We start from the raw sequence: 18,981 nt of genomic DNA, 5'->3' as shown, positions 1-18,981 counted from the left end.
GGTCAGCGTGCCAACCACTCTATCACCGGGCCCGCCCAGAACAGTATCAAGGTATGGAATTTAACTTCTATGCCTATACTAGTGGGCGGCCCGGTAGTCCAGTGGTTCGCACGTCGGCTTCACAGTGCAGAGGTACCGGGTTCGATTGCAGCTCCGGCCTCCCTGTGTGGAGTTTGCATGTTCTCCCCGGGCCTGCGTGGGCTTTCTCCGGGTGCTCCGGTTTCCTCCCACATTCCAAAAAATATGCATGGCAGGCTGATTGAACACTCTGAATTGTCCCTAGGTGTGAGTGTGAGCGTGGATGATTGTTTGTCTATGTGTGCCCTGCGATTGGCTGGCAACCGATTCAGGGTGTCCCCCGCCTACTGCCCGGAGACAGCTGGGATAGGCTCCAGCACCCGCCGCGACCCTAGTGAGGATCAAGCGGTACGGAAGAATGAATGAATGCCTATACTAGTGGTTCTCAACCTGGGTTCAATTGAACCCCATGGGTTCGGTGAATCGGACTCGGGGTTCAATGGAGCCTCCGCCATGGAAGTTGAGACACACCCGACTCCACGTGTGAATTAGTTGCCCGCTGCAGATGCTCGCATTACATCGCTTGTTCAATCAGTGCTGCGCGAAATTTAGTTCGCTCAGTCGGCAATGTGTGACTGTCGTGATTGTACGGCGTGTGATTTTTTTTGGAGGGGATTTTTTAAAATACATGCTATGTCGAGCAAAAAAAGAAAGTGGTCGGACAAATTTGCACAACATGAATACATATGCATCACGGAACGTGATGGAACTCAGCGTCCTATCTGCATGATTTGTCATGCCAAGTTGAGCAACTTAAAACTGAAGGAACACTTCTTGAGTCATTTTTATGTTTCGCTAATGAAGGGTTCGGTGAATGTGCATATGAACTGGTTGGGCTCTAACAAGATTCAGAACCACTGGCTTATACGGTATTCTCAAGGCATAGCTTTCCAACTGCACCATCCTTGTCCTTCCTTGCAGCCGAAAAGTTGGAAATATGCTTTCAACAGTATGACACAAAAGGATGAATTTAAATTAAATTTCTTCTACAATCTTCTACAACAAAAAAAGTGTCTGAGTCAGGGTTTTGCTTATTTCGACATGACCTACAGGGACGACTTAAATATCTTACTTTTGTTCTTGAGGGTGAGCAATCCAACGCTATCACCCAAGTCTTCGTACAAAGTCAGGAAGTGTCAGACAGGATTTTTGTCTGCTTCCACAGATCACTTTCCTATGCAAGGTCCAGTAATTACCATTGGGTTCCAAGGAGTGGTCTTATACAAACGGTACCTCCTGTGTCATTCTATGACATCGAGAAGTATCCAGAAGGGGATTTGATCTTTTTCTGTGGATCGTCGAAGTTTGAACAAACTTTGAAAAAGAATGTCATACAGGGAGAAAATCTCTTTCTACCACTGTATCTCTAGCATTGAGCTTTGCAACTGTGTCCCAAATATCTTTGTACAACATCAGGAAGTGTGCCAGCCAGGATTCTGTCAAACTCAAAGAACCTCAGATCTTTCGTAATCAAATGGCTGATGTATAAAAACGATTAAACAGGCCTTTTCTCGTTTCAGTAAAAGACTCATGTTTTAAAAATGAAGATTAAAGATGAATGATGGGAAGAGACGCACCTCATCCCGCCCACCTTCCCCGTACTACCGAGCAACACCGCTAAAAGAGATGTCTCCATCAAGGCTAAAAACACAAAAGCTGCCACGGTAAGCGATTTCACGGGGACCCTTACTTATCTCTGCCCAGATTAAGTCCCAATTGTTTGCCGGGAACAAAGACGGCCAGTGAGGCAATGAAGGAACCCACCCCCCATCAATGGGCCAGATGGTCCGCGTTCACAGCCTCTGACCCCCCCAGCCCTTGTCCTCTATGACGGCGTGTTCTTGATGTAGATAGGCCAACCAACGAGCGCTCAATTGGCCCTTCTACAAGCGTGTGCTCACATGACATTGCTAACCTTCATAGAATCACTTAACCCCATGACTCTCTCTAGTTTTTGCTCTTACAGTCATTTGTTGGCCATTCAAGAATAATTTCCAAGGTTAATCAGTTCAGGTCATATTTTTGGATAAGTGTCCAGCTTTTTGGGCCAGTTTCATTGAAGTTCGCGCTAACTGTCGTCGGAATGCTCATTTGTGGAATGTTCATTTGGAACAGGAAAACAACAAAAGGAACCTTTCAGAGAAATAGAAGGGATTGCAATGCTTAGTCATGTTAGCTAACAAACAGCAGCTGTTGGAGCATGCAATTACGCTATCATCCCATTAATGGCATCCTGCAAGGGAAAACTCGGGAATTCCACTCAATTTTCTGACCAGTTAAGTGAGACAATCACTGACTGATTGTTTTGGATTATTCATATTTGATTGGTGAGAGTTGTGCTACCCGAAAGTATTCATAGAGTAGATTTAGCTCTTCTTCCGCTACACTTCACACTTGTTGAGACTCAAGAGCACTTCTGTTAATTGCAGCAAAGGACTGCGCTCCGCTATTAATTGATTCAATACATGGTTCATTTCACATTGTCAATGACAACTAACATTTAGGCTGATATTACGCCCAAAGCAAATCCAATATGGATTATTAATGATCTTAACCTTAGCATGGTTAATAAAAGTGAACCTGGAATAATTGTATCTGGAAAACTTACATTTATAGCTAGCAAAAAGTACAGGACAATGATTTTTGCCACGCAGCACAATTTGCATTGAGTGCATGGGTTGTAGAAAATCACAAACGATGTGACATTGCGACGGTCGATGAACCGGAAAAAAAAATGGTTTAAATGACGCTGAATTAACTGTTGTAAATGGTCTCTGTCACGTTGCGTGGTGGTGGAGGACCCCAAAAAGGAAGCAGGAGGGAGGAGCAGGGTGTAGTTGACGAATTGTATTAAAATACAGCAACTAAATCCAGGACAAAGTCCTAGGAACAAAACGAATCCAAAGTAACAAACAAAAACCATGACTGAAACAAAAACTATCAATAACCGAAACATGACCGGAACAAACATGACAGCAGCAAACATACAGCCACAGTGACCCGACACCGAGTGCTCGTGCCGGGAGTCCTTTTAAAGCAATAATTATGTAACAACCAACAGGTGTGCAGCTGCAGGGAGTGCCCTACAGTGCCACCTGTTGGTCACAAACAGAATCATGACAGTCACGATCACCATCCATGATAGATTTTAAAAGGGCTTCTGTGATTTTACTGTTCACAAAAAATTGACTCAAGGTAAGATTTAACTGTTTATATATTTGCATTAAAATCTTTCATTACGTACAGAGAGGTGTACAAAGTTTCCACACGAAAGATTTTAGGTATGGAAAGGAAGTGTAATGTGCGATTGCCACATGTTGAGTTTGTAAACAAATGCAGTGCAGCTCAACCTTTGGCAAGTTTTTTCAGACTCACTAAGACACAAATATATGAAGGGAGTAGACAAGACCCAAGATTGCCTTATAAATAAAAGTCGACCAGTGACAAGCCCTTCAAGTGGCCAGAACAGGCCTTCCCATTTGTAGGTATGATTCACACTGGTGAGTGGACAACCTTACCATTAGTAATGAACCACAAAGACATAAACGTGACCTTCGCACCGAAGGATGAACCGACCCTTGATTTTGAGCATATTATTACCCACGGCCAGAAGGCACTGCCATACCAATGAGTGATGCCTAAAGGGGGTACTAATCAGTCTTTTTTTATGGCCTTCCCTTTTAACAATGGCAACGCAAAGAATTGCAAACCAAAGTCAAACCAAACTGTAATGCTTGCGAAGCACATTTACAACTGCAGCAGACAAAACATGTTGCTATCACGCAACATGTTTTGACCGCTCCGTTTTTGCTTGATCAAAAATGATGACCAAATTGAACAGTGCGCATCATCTGCAGCAATTTGCCTCAAACTTGCCCTGTGTGCACACTTAAGCCCCTGAGGTATTCACAAAGTGCAGACAGGAGGAGGAGGAGAAGTGGGGGAGGCCGGGAAGACATGAGGAATGTAACCTTTAAGACAACAGCCACGAGGAATGGCAGATTAGGCTTGGTGAAGACGGACTGGTTTGCCTGTAATTACAGTGACAGCCCATCTTGCTCGGTCTTATCTGATATGACTTTATCTGAGTTGGCCAAGCCTGTTTCAACACCAAAGCCTGCGGGGCAGCCACAGGAACGCTCGGCGTGTAAATCAAGACCTTTGAGAGCACACGTGTCAAACTCAAGGCCTTCGGGCCACATACAGACTCTCGATGTCAAGTTAGATCTTTGTTGTAGACTTCAAGATCTGTTTGCCTCTTTTCTTGCCTCACTGAACCAGGGATAGACCAGGTCGTCAGCACATTGATTCAGAGATGGCTTTGTTGTGACCCTAATTGTATTTTTGACGTAGACTCTAAAAAATGCCTTTTTTCAAAACTTTTTTCTAGCACATGAGGTTTTTGAGGGTTTTTTTTTTCTTTTTAACTTTGACCGATAAAAACTTGCGCGGTTCGGATTTTACCATGCATTGTCATTTCTAGCTATTCCAGTTTCGAAAGAAATTCCACCTGTTGCTGAAGCGAACCCTTAATTCATAAACATTATTAAATATATGATTATAATATAGACTATAACCTGATGTGCTAGAGGGGAAAAAGGGATTCGGAATCAGCACCAAAAAAAATAAAAACATCCAGAAATATTTATTCGCATCCTTGATTAAAAAAAATGAAAAAAATGTGATGACCAATAATATTGGTCGGGTTGATTATCTGTGTTGAAATTCGGCAATTTTTTGTATTTTATTTTTTTTAATCTGACATCTCTTAATTTTATGAGAGATGTCGCTGAGCCTGGGAGCGCTATACTTTGTTTTTTAGTTGGAAAGTAATCGAAAGATAAAGTAAACTTAAACATTTACCTTATTTTGGAAAACAATTTACTGTAGAAAACTAGAGGGAACTACTGTCACTTCAGCCATCCATTATGGCAATGGTCCCCAATCGCCGGTCCGCGGACCGGTACCGGTCCACAGGGCATTTGGTACCGGGCCACACAATAAGAACTTACATTAATTCAGTTGTATTTTTTTTGGAATACGAAAGATATTTTATTTTAAAAAATTACCCGATTCTCCGTTACATCTGTCTGTGTCACTCTTGACGCACGTCAAACCACGCTTCTCCGTCACGTGACTACGCGAAAAACAAAACGCCGGAGCTTGCTAAATGAGTAAAATAAACTTTTTGGAGATCACAAATGAAGGCGGCCTTAAAACTATGTTCGAGACAACAACTCTGCTGGTGTTCTGGATTCAAGTTATGGCTGAATACTCTGAGATCGCCACAATAGCACTGTTGCTATTTCCAACATGCTACCTGTGTGAAGCAGAGGTTTTGTGCAGCAACGGCGACTAAAACAAAATTACGAAGTACACTCAACATAGAGCACACACTTGAGGTGTCATTGTCTCCTATTACCTCGAGATGGGACCGCCTGGTTGCAGAAAATCAAGCTCAGGGCTCACACTGGTTCAGCATTGTGGTGAGTTGACGTTTTCATGCACTTTGAATTATATTAATTATATTATATTATTATTTTGTAGTAATTATCCGCCACACCTTAAATGCCGGTCCGTGAAAATATTGTCTGACATAAACCGGTCCGTGGGGCAACAAAGGTTGGGAACCCCTGCATTATGGCATAGTCTGTTGGTCAGCCAGCATCTCAGCCCAGTACAGAGAGAGACTGGACCGACTGGTCAGGACCGCCAGCTCTGTCCTGGGATGCTCCCTGGACACTCTGGAGGAGGTGGGCATCAGGAGAATGCTAGCTGAGCTCACAGCTATGATGGGCAGACCCTCCCACACCCTCCAGACCACCCTGACAGCACTGGGCAACTCCTTCAGCCAGAAACTGTTACACCTGTGCTGCAAGTGGGAGCGGTACCACCGCTTGTTCCTGCCGACTACTGTCAGGCTGCTGAATAAACACACGTGAAAACCTGGACCCCCCGCCCGCCCCCCCCCCCCCCCCCCCGCCCCACTCACCCATTGTAAATAGCACAGCCACCTTGTGCAGCATATACGAAGTTGCATATATGCTGATATCTTAGATTTTATATTGGATTCTGTACTGTATACGGTTCATTAAAAAAAATTGTCCATGCAAAAACTTTTTTTCTACTTTCTTCACTCCAAATTTTGTTGCTATAGATTGCAAATTTCTCCACTGTCGGGCAAATAAAGGTTTACTTATCTTGGCAACTGCATGGGGGAGATCAGCACAAAGGTTTGTGCTGCTTGTGCGAAAATACAGGAATATTGACAAATTTGGAGATCATTTTACACACACAAAAAAAAGAAACCAGCGGAATAGGTATGATAAATAACTAATATACAACCAAATCATATCCACAGTCGGCAACAAAAATGTATAATGTTTTATATTAAGGCATGCTTATGATTATGTATTGTATATTAGATGTACCGGTAATCTCTTTTCACAGGGACATTGAAATCACACTCGACTGACTATATTTAGCATTGGACACCACACACAGAACCAAATCACACACATCCAACACTAAGTAGAGATCAGAGTTTAAGGGCATGCAAATAGTGTTGCATTGTTTCAGCTGAAATGTGAGCACTTTTCCAAGATGGCGCCGGAGTAGGCAGCCGTCGGCAAGTGCTCTTCAAGAGCCTTGCTTTTGTGTTGTTTTTGTGTTTTGTTTTGTTACATGGTGGTTGTTGTTACATCGTGTGGACCTGATGCGGAATGTTTGCACATTTTCAGCAGAAAAGTGGTTGAGATCGCATGACTGTCTGACTGTGTCTTATGTGTTGTGTTGTATTACTCATTTTGTGTTAACTGTTCTGTTGATGGTGCGCGGGTACCCGCAGTGGCTCCTTTCTCTCCTGTGTTTGCACTGTGGTTGAGAGGAAAGAAATCTCATCTGTACTGTATGTTTGAAATATTCACATCTGACCATATTTGACAATAAAGTTGACTTGGCTTGACTGTGACTTGCGAAAGGGCACATTGACACTAACCAAGAAGCCTTCTCTTCAACAACCAGTTGCCATTTTTACACTTTGGGCACAACAAGACTTGACCCTGTGGTTTCAAAGCTCAATTCCTGATGGATGAGCTACTGCTGTCAATTCATCAAATGAATAGAGCACGGCAGAACACACAAACTCAATAAAGGAAAGCAGCACAGGAAGATCGGCGATTCCAATTTCGTACCTCAGAACGGCAAGGCAACCCACTGTCACACCAATGCAAGACAAACTCCCCATGACACCAGTCATAATGTGTCGTTGAATTCGGAGCTAGGGTCAGGGGGATGCGGGAAGGGGTGGGGGGGCTCCTCTCAACCACAAACACATTAAACTGCATTAGGAAAAATGTTAAACCCACGCACTAAAGCATACTAATATATGTTATCGTAATGCGAGCGGGTCTAATTTGAGTTATACTTTGCGAGCATATCTCATATCTTCGGCACTGATCACCGTGCACAACAGGTAGCGGCGAGCACCCGTAAACGCTTCAGGACACCAAACGAGACGAGTTGAACGCTGGATTCACTGGAGCGGTAGTGGAACGAAAGTGCGTGTGCGTGCGCGCGTGCGTGTGCGTGCAAGTGTGTGCGCGCGCGCACGCCTACTTTGCTCCACGCGACGATGCAATCGTGATAACTAATATAAAACCAAATCATATCCACAGTCGGCAACAAAAATGTATAATGTTTTTATATTAAGGCATTCTGATGATTATGTATTGTATATTAGATGTACTGTTAATCTCTTTTCACAGGTACATTGAAATCACACTCGACTGACTATATTTTGCGTGTTCCTGGCGCAAGTTGTCCCATCTGATCAGGAGAAGTGACGTCACTAAGACGCTGTACATCTTCAACCGTGCATAAGCGGACACTGAGTTTGAATTGTATTTAAAGAACATCGTGTGCGTGAAGTGGGCGCGCGCGCGCGTGTGTGTGCAATGCAAAGACACATTAAACAGATAGGCGTAAAGTGTAGGAGCGCGTATTTATTGATCGAGCAGGCACACATATTTTCTCACATAGTGCAATGGTTACGCATGAGTATTTATATTCGATTATCGTTTTACCATCAGTACCAAGAGGCACATGACGTCCTCCAAGAACACGAATGGGCACAAATGGCTTGAGGTAAATTGCACGACATCGTCCTCTGGTGGTGAAAATATTCAATTTACAGACGTCCTAATGTTTCAAGAAAAAAAATCGTTTTATGTTGAGAGAGACATTTAGTCTGTGCTACACATACAGCACATTTGACAATGAAGTTGTATTCAATCCAATTCAATTCAATAATGAAAGAGTGAGAAAAGATATTCTAACAAAAGAGAAAAGTGAGAATAAACTCATCAAGTTAGAGGACCTCAGTTCAGTATCATTTAATACGTTTCAATAATGTGAAAATTATGTGAATGAGGATGCTTGGTGGCTTTGTCTTCACAAATATTTATTTAGAAAAAGAAGATGCTCCAGTGTTTGGAATTTCAGTCTGTTGCTATTTTTACATGCAATTTCCCCTGCTGTGGAGAACACACACTCACATGGCACAGATGAGGCCGGCGTACAGAGTAACTCCTTTGTGAGGTGGGAGAGGTTTGGAAAATAAGTGTGTGGGTCCTTCCAATACAACAGCGGGTCTTGATTGTGTGCAATATTCCCCTCTACCAGGTATCGCTGGACCTCAGATATAACATCTGCTGTTGCACTTCTTCCCAGTCTCCCCACCTCATCATCCAGATGCTGCCACAGGTCATCTTAAAAACAGAACCCAACAAAATTGGCATTTAGAAAATTGTGTTTCCAAAAACAAACTAATACAGATAAGTAACATGCCATATGTAGTTGCAGAAGTGCTATTGTTGGTGTATGATATTTCTGTATGACAAATTCGACATTTCACCTGCAAAAGAATATCCATCCATCCATCAATCTTCTACCGCTTATCCGGGGCCGGGTCGCGGGGGCAACAGCTTTAGCAGGGAAGCCCAGACTTCCCTCTCCCTAGCTACTTCTTTCAGCTCTCCCCGGGGGATCCCGAGGCGTTCCCAGGCCAGCTGGCTGACATAGTCTCTCCAGCGTGTCCTGGGTCTTCCTCGGGGTCTCCTCCCAGTGGGACATGCCCGGAACACCTCACCAGGGAGGCGTTCAGGAGGCATCCGAATCAGATGCCCAAGCCACCTCATATGGCTCCTTTCGATGTGGAGGAGAAGCGGCTCGACTCGGAGCCCCTCCCGGATGACCGAGCTTCTCACTTTATCTCTAAGGGAGAGCCCGGACACCCTGCGGAGAAAACTTATTTCGGCCACTTGTATTCGGGATCTCGTTCTTTCGGTCACAACCCATAGCTCGTGACCATAGATGAGGGTTGGAACGTAGATCGACCGGTAAATTGAGAGCTTCGCCCTTTGGCTCAGCTCCTTCTTCACCACGACAGACTGATACAACGTCCGCATCACAGCAGACGCTGCACCGATCCGCCTGTCGATCTCTCACTCCCTCCTCCCCTCACTCGTGAACAAGACCCCAAGATACTTAAACTCCTCCACTTGGGGCAATATCCCCCCCCCCCCCCCCCCGACCCGGAGGGGGCACTCCACCCTTTTCCGACTGAGGGCCATGGTTTCAGATTTGGAGGTGCTGATTTTCATCCCAACCGCTTCACACTTGGCTGTGAAATGCTCCAGTGAGAGTTGGAAAGCCCTGTTTGAAGGAGCCAACAGCACCACATCATCTGCAAAAAGCAGGGATGCAATACTGAGGCCACCAAAACGGACCCCCTCAACGCTTCGACTGCGCCTAGACATTCTGTCCATAAAGGTTATGAACAGAATCGGTGACAAAGGGCAGCCTTGGCGGAGTCCTACCCTCACTGGAAACGATTCCGACTTACTGCCGGCAATGCGAACCAAACTCTGACATCGGTGGTATAGTGACCGAACAGCCCGTATCAGGGGGTTCGGTACTCCATACCCACGAAGCACCCCCCACAGAACTCCCCGAGGGACACGGTCAAACGCCTTCTCCAAGTTCACAAAACACATGTAGACTGGTTGGGCGAATTCCCACATACCCTCGAGAACCCTGCTAAGGGTGTAGAGCTGGTCCACTGTTCCACGGCCGGGACGAAAACCACACTGCTCCTCCTCAATCTGAGGCTCGATTTCCTGACGGACCCTCCTCTCCAGCACCCCACCACGTGATGTTGCAGAGGCGTGTCAACCAGGACAGCCCCACAACATCCAGAACCTTGAGGAACTCCGGGCGGATCTCATCCACCCCTGGGGCCTTGCCACCGAGGAGCTTTTTAACCACATCGGTGACTTCAACCACAGAGATAGGAGAGCCCACCTCAGAGTCCCCAGGCTCTGCTTCCTCCAAGGAAGGCGTATTGGTGAAGTACTCTGCCCACCGGTTCACAACGTCCCGAGTCGAAGTCAGCAGCGCCCCATCCCCACTGTACACAGTGTTAGTGGTGCACTGCTTCCTCCTCCTGAGACGTCGGAGAGTGGACCAGAATTTCCTCGAAGCCGTCCGGAAGTCGGCTTCCATGGCCTCACCGAACTCTTCCCATGCTCGGGTTTTTGCCTCGGCGACCACAAAAGCAGCGTTCCGCTTGGCCAGTCGATACCCGTTAGCTGCCTCTGGGGTCCCACAGGCCATAAAGGCTCTATAGGACTCCTTCTTCAGCTTGACGGCATCCCTTACTGCTGGTGTCCACCAGCGAGTACGAGAGTTGCCGCCACGACAGGCACCAACCACCTTACGGCCACAACTCAGATTGGCCGCCTCAACTATAGAGGCACGGAACATGGTCCACTCGGACTCAATGTCCCCCGTCTCCCCCGGAACATGGGAAAAGCTCTGTCGGAGGTGGGAGTTCAAACTCCTTCTGACAGGGGATTCCGCCAGACGCTCCCAACAAACCCTCACAATACGTTTGGGTCTGCCAGGACGGAACGGTATAACACGATGCACTAGTATCATCGTAAACAACAAAATCATTGAACCATTTTAGAGTAACCAGTAGTTTTGTAGTACCATTTTGTAGTACAAGAAGAGTGACTACGCCAGTGACTGTTTAAGGAGTTAATGGCTAGAGGGAAGAAGCTGTTTAAGTGTCTACTGGATTTGGTGCGCATGGATCTGTAGCGTCTGCCTGAGGGGAGTGGCTGGAAAAGATGGTGGGCAGGATGCGGGGGATCCAGGAGGATTTTCCGTGCCCTTGTCTTGATTCTTGCAGTGTGCAAGTCCTCAAGAGTGGGTAGGGCGGTGCCAACGATTTTCTCTGCCGTCCTAACTGTCCGTTGAAGTCGGATTTTGTCCTTTTTTGTGGCGGCCCCAAACCAAACCGTGATGGAAGAACACAGGATTGATTCGATGACTGCCGTGTAGAACTGTCGTAGCACCTCCTGTGGCAGGCCATGCTTCCTCAGCAGCCTCAGGAAGTACATCCGCTGCTGGGCCCTTTTCACGATGGAGATGGTGTTGACTTCCCACTTCATGTCCTGGGAGACTGTGATTCCCAGGAACTTGAAGGTCTCGACGGTTGACACAGGGCAGTTGGATAGTGTGAGGGGCAACTGTGGAGAAGAATGTTTCCTGAAGTCCATGATCATCTCTACAGTCTTGAGCATGTTCAGCCGGAGGCTGTGTCGGCTGCACCAGAGCTCCAGCTGCTTCACTTGTTGGCCTTACGAAGACTCATCGCCATCTTTGATGAGACCGATGACCGTGGTGTCGTCTGCGAACTTTATGAGTTTGACAGCTGGATCTGTCGAGGTGCAATCGTTTGTGTAGAGAGAGAAGAGCAGTGGAGAGAGGACACATCCCTGTGGGGCTCCAGTGCTGGTGGTGCGTATTGATGATGTTGTTGCTCTCAGTCTCACCTGTTGTGTCTGCCCCGTCAGGAAGCTGAGGATCCACTGGCAGATCGTAGGGGACACACCGAGGTGGAGAAGTTTGATTGAATTGATTTCAAAACTAGTAATCCATCCATTTTTTGTGTACAATATATATATATATATATATATATATATATATATATATATATATATATATATATATATATATATATATATATATATATATATATATATATATATATATATATATAAATAAATAAATAAAAGAGAGTTAACCCTTTCAGGGACAGCAGTTACTACAGTGGACAGTTTACCATTTCATCAGGTTACAGAGCGCATGAAAGGATAATACATTGTTCAATTAACCTGCCACGCATGTTTTTGGAATGTGGTAAGAAGAAAACCTACACAGGCACGGGGAGAACATGCAAACCCCACACTGGAAGGCCAGAGCCGGAATCTGCCCCTGCCCGCTGCACTGTGAAGTCGACATGCTAACCAGCCTCTTTCCTATATGGAAAATCAATATTGATAGTTTAACGAATTGTTTTGATTTTATGTCAATTATTTAAAAAATACAGTTTTGCTTATCCATCGTTCATAGTCTAGTTTTTCCCTGTGGCTTCCCATCAAACAGCAACAAGGAGGCAGCAACATGTTGTTCGCTGACGGCAGCAGCAGCAGCATGGGGGACTCCAGTGCGCCTGCCTGGGTAAGGCGCATGCGTACTGTTTGACATTTTGAAGGGGCTCCTCTCCGGAGTGTTTGAACAGGAAGGCGGACATGTTGACTAGCCTGTGGGACAAAATCGGGGCATCGTCTGCAGCTTTCCCCACATCGGTGACTAAAAACACATCGGAATTCAGCTCGTGCCCGAGCTGGATCGGAGGGATCACGTCGCTGGGACCAGGATACGATTGACATTCGTTGACAGCGGTGGCGGAGTGTTTATTTAGTTTCTAACCGTTAAAAGACTTCCTCGACATTTGGAAAGAAGCAGAAGTTCCCCCCCCCCCTTTCCCCAACACTTCTTCTTTTGAGCTGTCACGTTAGTTTTTGTCGCCCTCTCTTGCGAGGACCCGGCACGGACATGGGAACGGGCCCGGACTAACTCCGCCGATGTTTTAAATGCATTTGCTGTTGTTCGGATGCAGCGACTTTTGAAGTCCTTCTCCGCTGTTGGCATCCTGCGGAGGCTGACTAATCTTCGACGGTCGCGCTGCTCCTGAAAGTTGTTTGCCAGCCACATTTGGAGGGGGACTCTACTGTACTGTATAAAACATGTGGCTTTTGTACATCCAACTGAACCTCAAACGTTTTATCTCGTGTGCAAGATCGAGGAGAACGATGTATTGTCTTTAAAAGTTCCCCCAAGAACGACAAAAAACCAAACGGACATCGGGCTAGCGAGCTAGCGAGGTATCGCTGGCGGCTAACGCTAGCTCGCCACTCAGTTTGCCTCCCTCTTTTTTTATTCCCTTGAAAACAACATACGAGGGGACTTCATTCCACGTTAAAAATGTCTTCCGGGGAAAGTATGGAGGCTCGGTTTGGAAAAATCGACGCTATGTTGAAGGACCCCAAGTCGGAGATCAACACGGATTGTCTCCTGGTAAGTTTGTAGTCCGCTAGCTGGCTAAAGCAAAGCGAGGCAGCCATTCGGGCTACAGCTCAAAATTCTTCTCCAACAAGTCGCCTCGCCTCTGGCATAAAAAAGTGATGTTTATGCTTAGTAGCTCACATTTGTACAGCTTTCTCACTGAACATTGATCTTTTCTTGAATTCGATCGAAACCAAGCGCCTGATTCACCTTTTGGTTGCAGTTAATAAGCATATAGACAAGTTGCCACTTTGGGAAAATTCTTCAGTTTGATCAATAGAGACATTTTGTTGCAAAAGTAAATTGTAAATACAAATTGGGCACATGCTGAGACACACATCTACTATAGACCGCTTTGAACAACAAATCACGATCACAACTCATAGTGGTGTGTGATGTCATGATCAGCACGTCTAAGTATCTTTGTCATGTGGCCTGGCTTGCTTGCAATCGAGTCTCCAAAAACTTGATGACATTCTTTTGTAACCCCTATATAAGACGCAGCTGCACAACCAAGTGACATCCAACACAAAATTGGTCAACTTTGTTTTGGTATCCCTATAATTGCATGGTTGTAGATGAATACAATATATCCCAATGGGGCACCTTTTGGGTTTCCTCGCATGGATTAACCACCCTGCAAATGGCACAAACAGTAGGCTATACAGCATGGATGTGTGCCTATAGTTGCATTTATGTGCATCTCGTGATATCACCCAACTGCCTCTGCTTTTTTTTTTACAGTTCTTTTGTACACGATTAAATTGACATCATGAGGTACTATTCTGATGACGCCATAATCTGCTTTTTGCTGCACAGCCCCTAGCCTCCTATTGAATCTTCTTGTGTATGAGGCAGATTGACTATGATATTTAATCCAGGTGGTTTTACAGCCACATTTCTTATCCAGGTGGGGCTTTGGTTTTGGGAAATAATGTCAGCTGATTTGGTTTTAGAGTTTCTTCACATCCGCTGCTCCGGGCTTATTTATGGACAAAGAAGATCCATGAAGGACTGCAGCATGGCCTCTTTGATAAAATTAGTCAAGAAGTCAATATAGAAGAGATGTTTTACACCACTTTTTTAGACTGATATCAGTATGAGTATTCACTCTTGGAGTATGCACAGATAGCAAGTACTGATACCTTTAGTATTTTTGCTATATATGTTGTGAAAAAAGACCTTCCTTTCTGACGCAGATGTTAATTTGCTGTGTGTCAAACTGACAGAGTATAGCGTCAACTATTGTAGAGGATGACATATTCAATGTTAACTTAAGTTCCAGTGGATGGTATCCACAGCGTCAAAGACTACTCGATACCATAAAATAAAGCCGGTATCGATCCACATCTATACCTGGTATTGGTAATCAACCATCCCTACTTAAAAGTCATGTACAGTAATGTACCACAGTCTATGACATGTTCTGTTGTTATATTATAAAAAGGGTGTCCTTTGTTGAGGATGTGATCTATGTTTTAAGGATGGATAGTTCCTAATTAACTACTTTGGACAACAGTGTTCATGCACTTGATCACCTAGGGAAAATAAGAGACACTCTGTTTTTGCCACTTTTGCTGTTTTTCACCTGAATTTTTTTCTTTTCATTTTTATGATGTAGAAATGTTTTTCGTTCAAATATTTACACTTGTTCTGACTTAACTGCCACATTAGCATCACTGTAATTGTAATAATTTAGACGGCCTCAGGTGTGTCTAAGACCGGTAAGTGTTCACACTTGAGCTTTCTGCTGCTTGTTGGGGTGGCATGAAAGAGTTCCCATTTCGCCAAACAAGCGGTACAAAAAGTGTGAGCACAGCCTTTAACTTTTAGCTCACCACAAGAATGCCTTGTGGTTATGTAACTTCCTATGTATTATAGTGCCATTGACTCATTCATCCGCAGAGGCTATCTGATTAATGGGCTTATTTAGGCCAGTAGTGCCAAGTATGTAGTCCAGCACATTAAAGGAATATCAGGAGCTTCTTTTACACATGCCACCTTCTTTTCACTCATGCGCCTTTCAGACAGAACTTAGCAAAGCAGGCGCGTTGACGCGGCAGATGCATTAGCATTAACAACTGCATAGTGATGTCAGCGGAAAAGGTTGAAACGAAAGACCCAGCTCATGCGATAGTCCAGGAATATTGATTGGAGCAAACACATTTGGATATCATTTTATCCCCCCAAAATGAAGCTAGTGCAATGTGTATTATAACTCATGTACCAAAACAGCATATCAACATTTGTCAACAAAGGTATTGATTTTAGTTAATTTGATATTGCCTATCACCGCTGCTTCTTACTTAGGTGTCATACCACTACAGGTGGTAAAGGATAGACACAGACACTGGTGCACTTTTAATTGCTTTATTAAACAAACTTAACAACATAAATAATTAATAAGCAGCTTTATACACAAAGTGTTCTGACCACAATTGACAGCCATTCACTTAACGGGCTAGCGGTTAGCCAGTTGGCAGCCAGCCGCTTACCTGAGCTCACAACAGCCAACTTGACATTCTCAGTTGCTTACCAGGCCAGGCCCTACCTCTTAAAGCCACGCCCACTCAGCGGTTAGTGTGTGGAACGTGAGGATGGTGACAATAAGTGGGCAGCAATAATCATGTGCCCATTTTGTTTCTGAAATAACGGAAATAAATTTTTAATTGATAAACAGGTGGGATAATTGATAGAGAACTTGGTTCTCAAAATTTGATGGCTCAGGCCCTAGTCCCAAAACCGAAATGTGGCGTAGAAGTGAATAGCTATATTTTGGTTTACGACATTTGTACAGCAGTGACACAAAACAAATGTGTACATACTCTTAAGTCACAGCGTGTCATCAATAATGACATATGCTCAAGCAGTCGAAAAGTAATAATTCCAGTAAATATACTTGATGTATGAAAACCACTTGTTGGGCGTTCAAATCAAAGAATCAATGGAAAATCAGCAAGTGCTCAGCGGGCTAAGAAAACACAACGTGGCAAAAGGCACACTTGGTCACATCCACGGTGGTACATTTTTTTTTCATTTGATTAATGAAAAAATAGTTTGTCATAGATCTACTTGGATCTACTTGGGACCTGTCTTAGATCTACCGGTAGATCAGGATCTACCTAATGGGCACCCCTGTTTTAGAACTACTACGTGAGCATAATTTAGTGATAGACTACGGCGCGTTGACTTGCGGCCAAATTCTGATAAGGAATGGGCCCCTCTGCACAGTTTAGTGGATATCACAACCTCTTGGTCTCTGTGACCGCCCATCCTGTTCAGACAGAACCAATTAAAGTCACCTAAAAGTGTACACACTCTGCATTTTTAATGCACCAAAGCTGTGGGGACTGCTCCCACTGGCAGCTTTGCACACAAGCGTGTTGTTCCTTTTTTTTCCCCCCTCCCTGTTACTTTTTCTTTTTCACCCCCTCCCCACAATCTGCCTTGATCAATGAATGGAGGCCTTTTGGTGAGCTGCCGCAATACTCCACCCACCGTTTAATAAAATTCCATCCTAATCAAATAAACTCTTGTCTTTGGGCTTGTGTGTCCCAGAGCCTTTCTGCACGCCTGGCGATGGTCGACGCAAGGCAGGCTGCTCTGAGGTAGCAGGGTGTGGGCTCGAGCGCTATTCGCCATAAACCAAAATTATGTGCACTGAAGACTCATGTTTCTGAAGGCAGCAGCGAAACAGGACGTTCGGCTCATAAAGCAGCCAAGCATGCTTGGTTATGAGTAATAGATTCCACGGGAATCCTCGATGCTGGCCTGTTAGCCCGCACTTTCTCTACCTTGTGTGTCTTTGTTGAAAGCACAACACTGTTGTGACTTTTCTTCTCACAAAAGCTACGGGCTTTGGGCCTATTTAGGCCTGTGTTCCAACATTGTCAGCCTTTATCCTCTAACCCCCGAAATAAATCCCGCGTGGGTGGAAGAGGGCCTTATCTGGATGGGCAGCAGCCCCCTCCTCAATCTTGTTCCAGGCACGCTCCTAAAAGAGGAATCGCAATGGACAGAATTCCTGACATTGTGACGTGGAAGCTCCCTGACATTGGGGTGCTGATCATTGTCCACCTGTTGCTTTTATCTGTCCAACGCCAGGAACGTCAGGCCTGTGCAAAGGGGTTGTCCAGTTGTGTATAAACCGGTTCAACAAAAGGATACATTTATACGACAAAAGCAAAGTTAATACTGATTGGGAAACGTTTAACATTTATTCACTGGGAAATAAATGCTATGATTCTTTTACAGAAAATTCTGTGGCCACAATAATCATCACCCCTAATGTTAATTACCGTATTTTCCACACCAAAAGACGCACTGGATTATGAGGTGCACCTTCAATGAATGGCTATTTTGTAATTTTTTTTCATACATTGGACACTTCGCATTATACGGTGCAATCTACAATGCTTCCACCAGATGGTGGTACACTCCTTCGATTCAACTCGAGAGGCGTCCGTTCAACTTGAGAGGCGTTCATAACCGCCTCCGAAAAAGGTGAATTATTACTGTACTTAAAAGAAACTACGAAAATTGAAAATAATGCATCAAAACAGAAAATCAAGCAAGGAAATCACAAAATAAATTCCCTATCCCCCCTACAGAATTTATTTTGTGATTTACTTGCTTGATTTTTTTGTGGTTTCATTGAAGTAATAATTAATTTACATTTTTCGGAGGCGGCTATGAATGCCTCTTTGAGTGGAACGGAAGAGAAGGCACGGAGGTGCACGGAGACGAACAAAGATGTACACTACCTGTATTTGTTTAGACTGTGAAAACCATTAATAAACTCCTGCGTTTAAAAAAAAATAAAACCACAACCACAGCTCTCGTTTTATCAACAAATACAGGTGCGTCGCCGTGCCTTCTTTTCTACCGGTCAACTCGAGAGGCGTTCATGACAGCCTCTGAAAAATGCATTGACATTTCCTTGATCGTCGCTCCAACAGTACGATCAGATGTCAGTCGTAGTTATTTATTCCTTTGTTGTGTCTTCACAAATGATGAAATCACAATATAAATTATGTAGGGGAGGCTATAGAATTTACTTTGCGATATCCTTGCTTGCTTCTCAGTTTTGATGTATTATTTTCAATTTTTGTAGTTTCATTGAAGTAATCGTTAGTTTATGTTTTTCGGAGGCGGTCTTGAAAAATTAACACCACAGCTCTCCTTTTTCCGGAGCTGCAACACAAACTTATTGAATAAAGCAGCGACACAGTTCACTGAACCAACAGCAAGTTATAACATTGGAAGCATGTCTCCAGGAAGGAGTCGACGTATTACCGTAATGACGCACAAGACGCACCGGATTTTAAGGCGCTTGGTGAGTCTTTAAGAAAATGAAAGACTTTTTGGTGCGCGCTATAGTGCGGAAAATCCGGTACTGCAAACCCTCCTTTTGCCAGCAAAACGACA

At 44.6% G+C, this 18,981-nt stretch overlaps 2 protein-coding genes across 6 annotated transcripts in view; one reads left to right on the top strand and one right to left on the bottom strand.

Annotated features, from left to right (window-relative positions):
- The window catches only part of greb1l (GREB1 like retinoic acid receptor coactivator), a 202,917-nt gene that overhangs the window by 61,866 nt on the left and 122,070 nt on the right, over positions 1 to 18,981 (bottom strand). For 2 of the 4 annotated variants that reach the window (XM_052088353.1, XM_052088356.1), the window contains exon 1: positions 7,696 to 7,722. The exons of the other annotated variants lie outside the window; for them this stretch is intronic. The gene's annotated coding sequence lies outside the window, so the exon portion shown is untranslated. Of the gene's footprint in view, positions 1 to 7,695; positions 7,723 to 18,981 lie in introns of those variants that run through there. 4 annotated transcript variants of the gene reach the window in all.
- Positions 12,682 to 18,981, top strand: part of rock1 (Rho-associated, coiled-coil containing protein kinase 1) — a 47,516-nt gene continuing 41,216 nt past the window's right edge. For both annotated transcript variants that reach the window (XM_052088384.1, XM_052088383.1), the window contains exon 1: positions 12,682 to 13,566. In XM_052088384.1, the coding sequence (XP_051944344.1) occupies positions 13,474 to 13,566 (93 nt within the window). In that variant the 5' untranslated portion in view covers positions 12,682 to 13,473. The remainder of the gene's footprint in view (positions 13,567 to 18,981) is intronic.

This window comes from Hippocampus zosterae, chromosome 15 (assembly GCF_025434085.1).
Source record: "Hippocampus zosterae strain Florida chromosome 15, ASM2543408v3, whole genome shotgun sequence".
Taxonomy (NCBI): Eukaryota; Metazoa; Chordata; class Actinopteri; order Syngnathiformes; family Syngnathidae; genus Hippocampus; species Hippocampus zosterae.
Note: the sequence above shows the minus strand (reverse complement) of the source record. Positions and strands in the feature narration are given on the sequence as shown.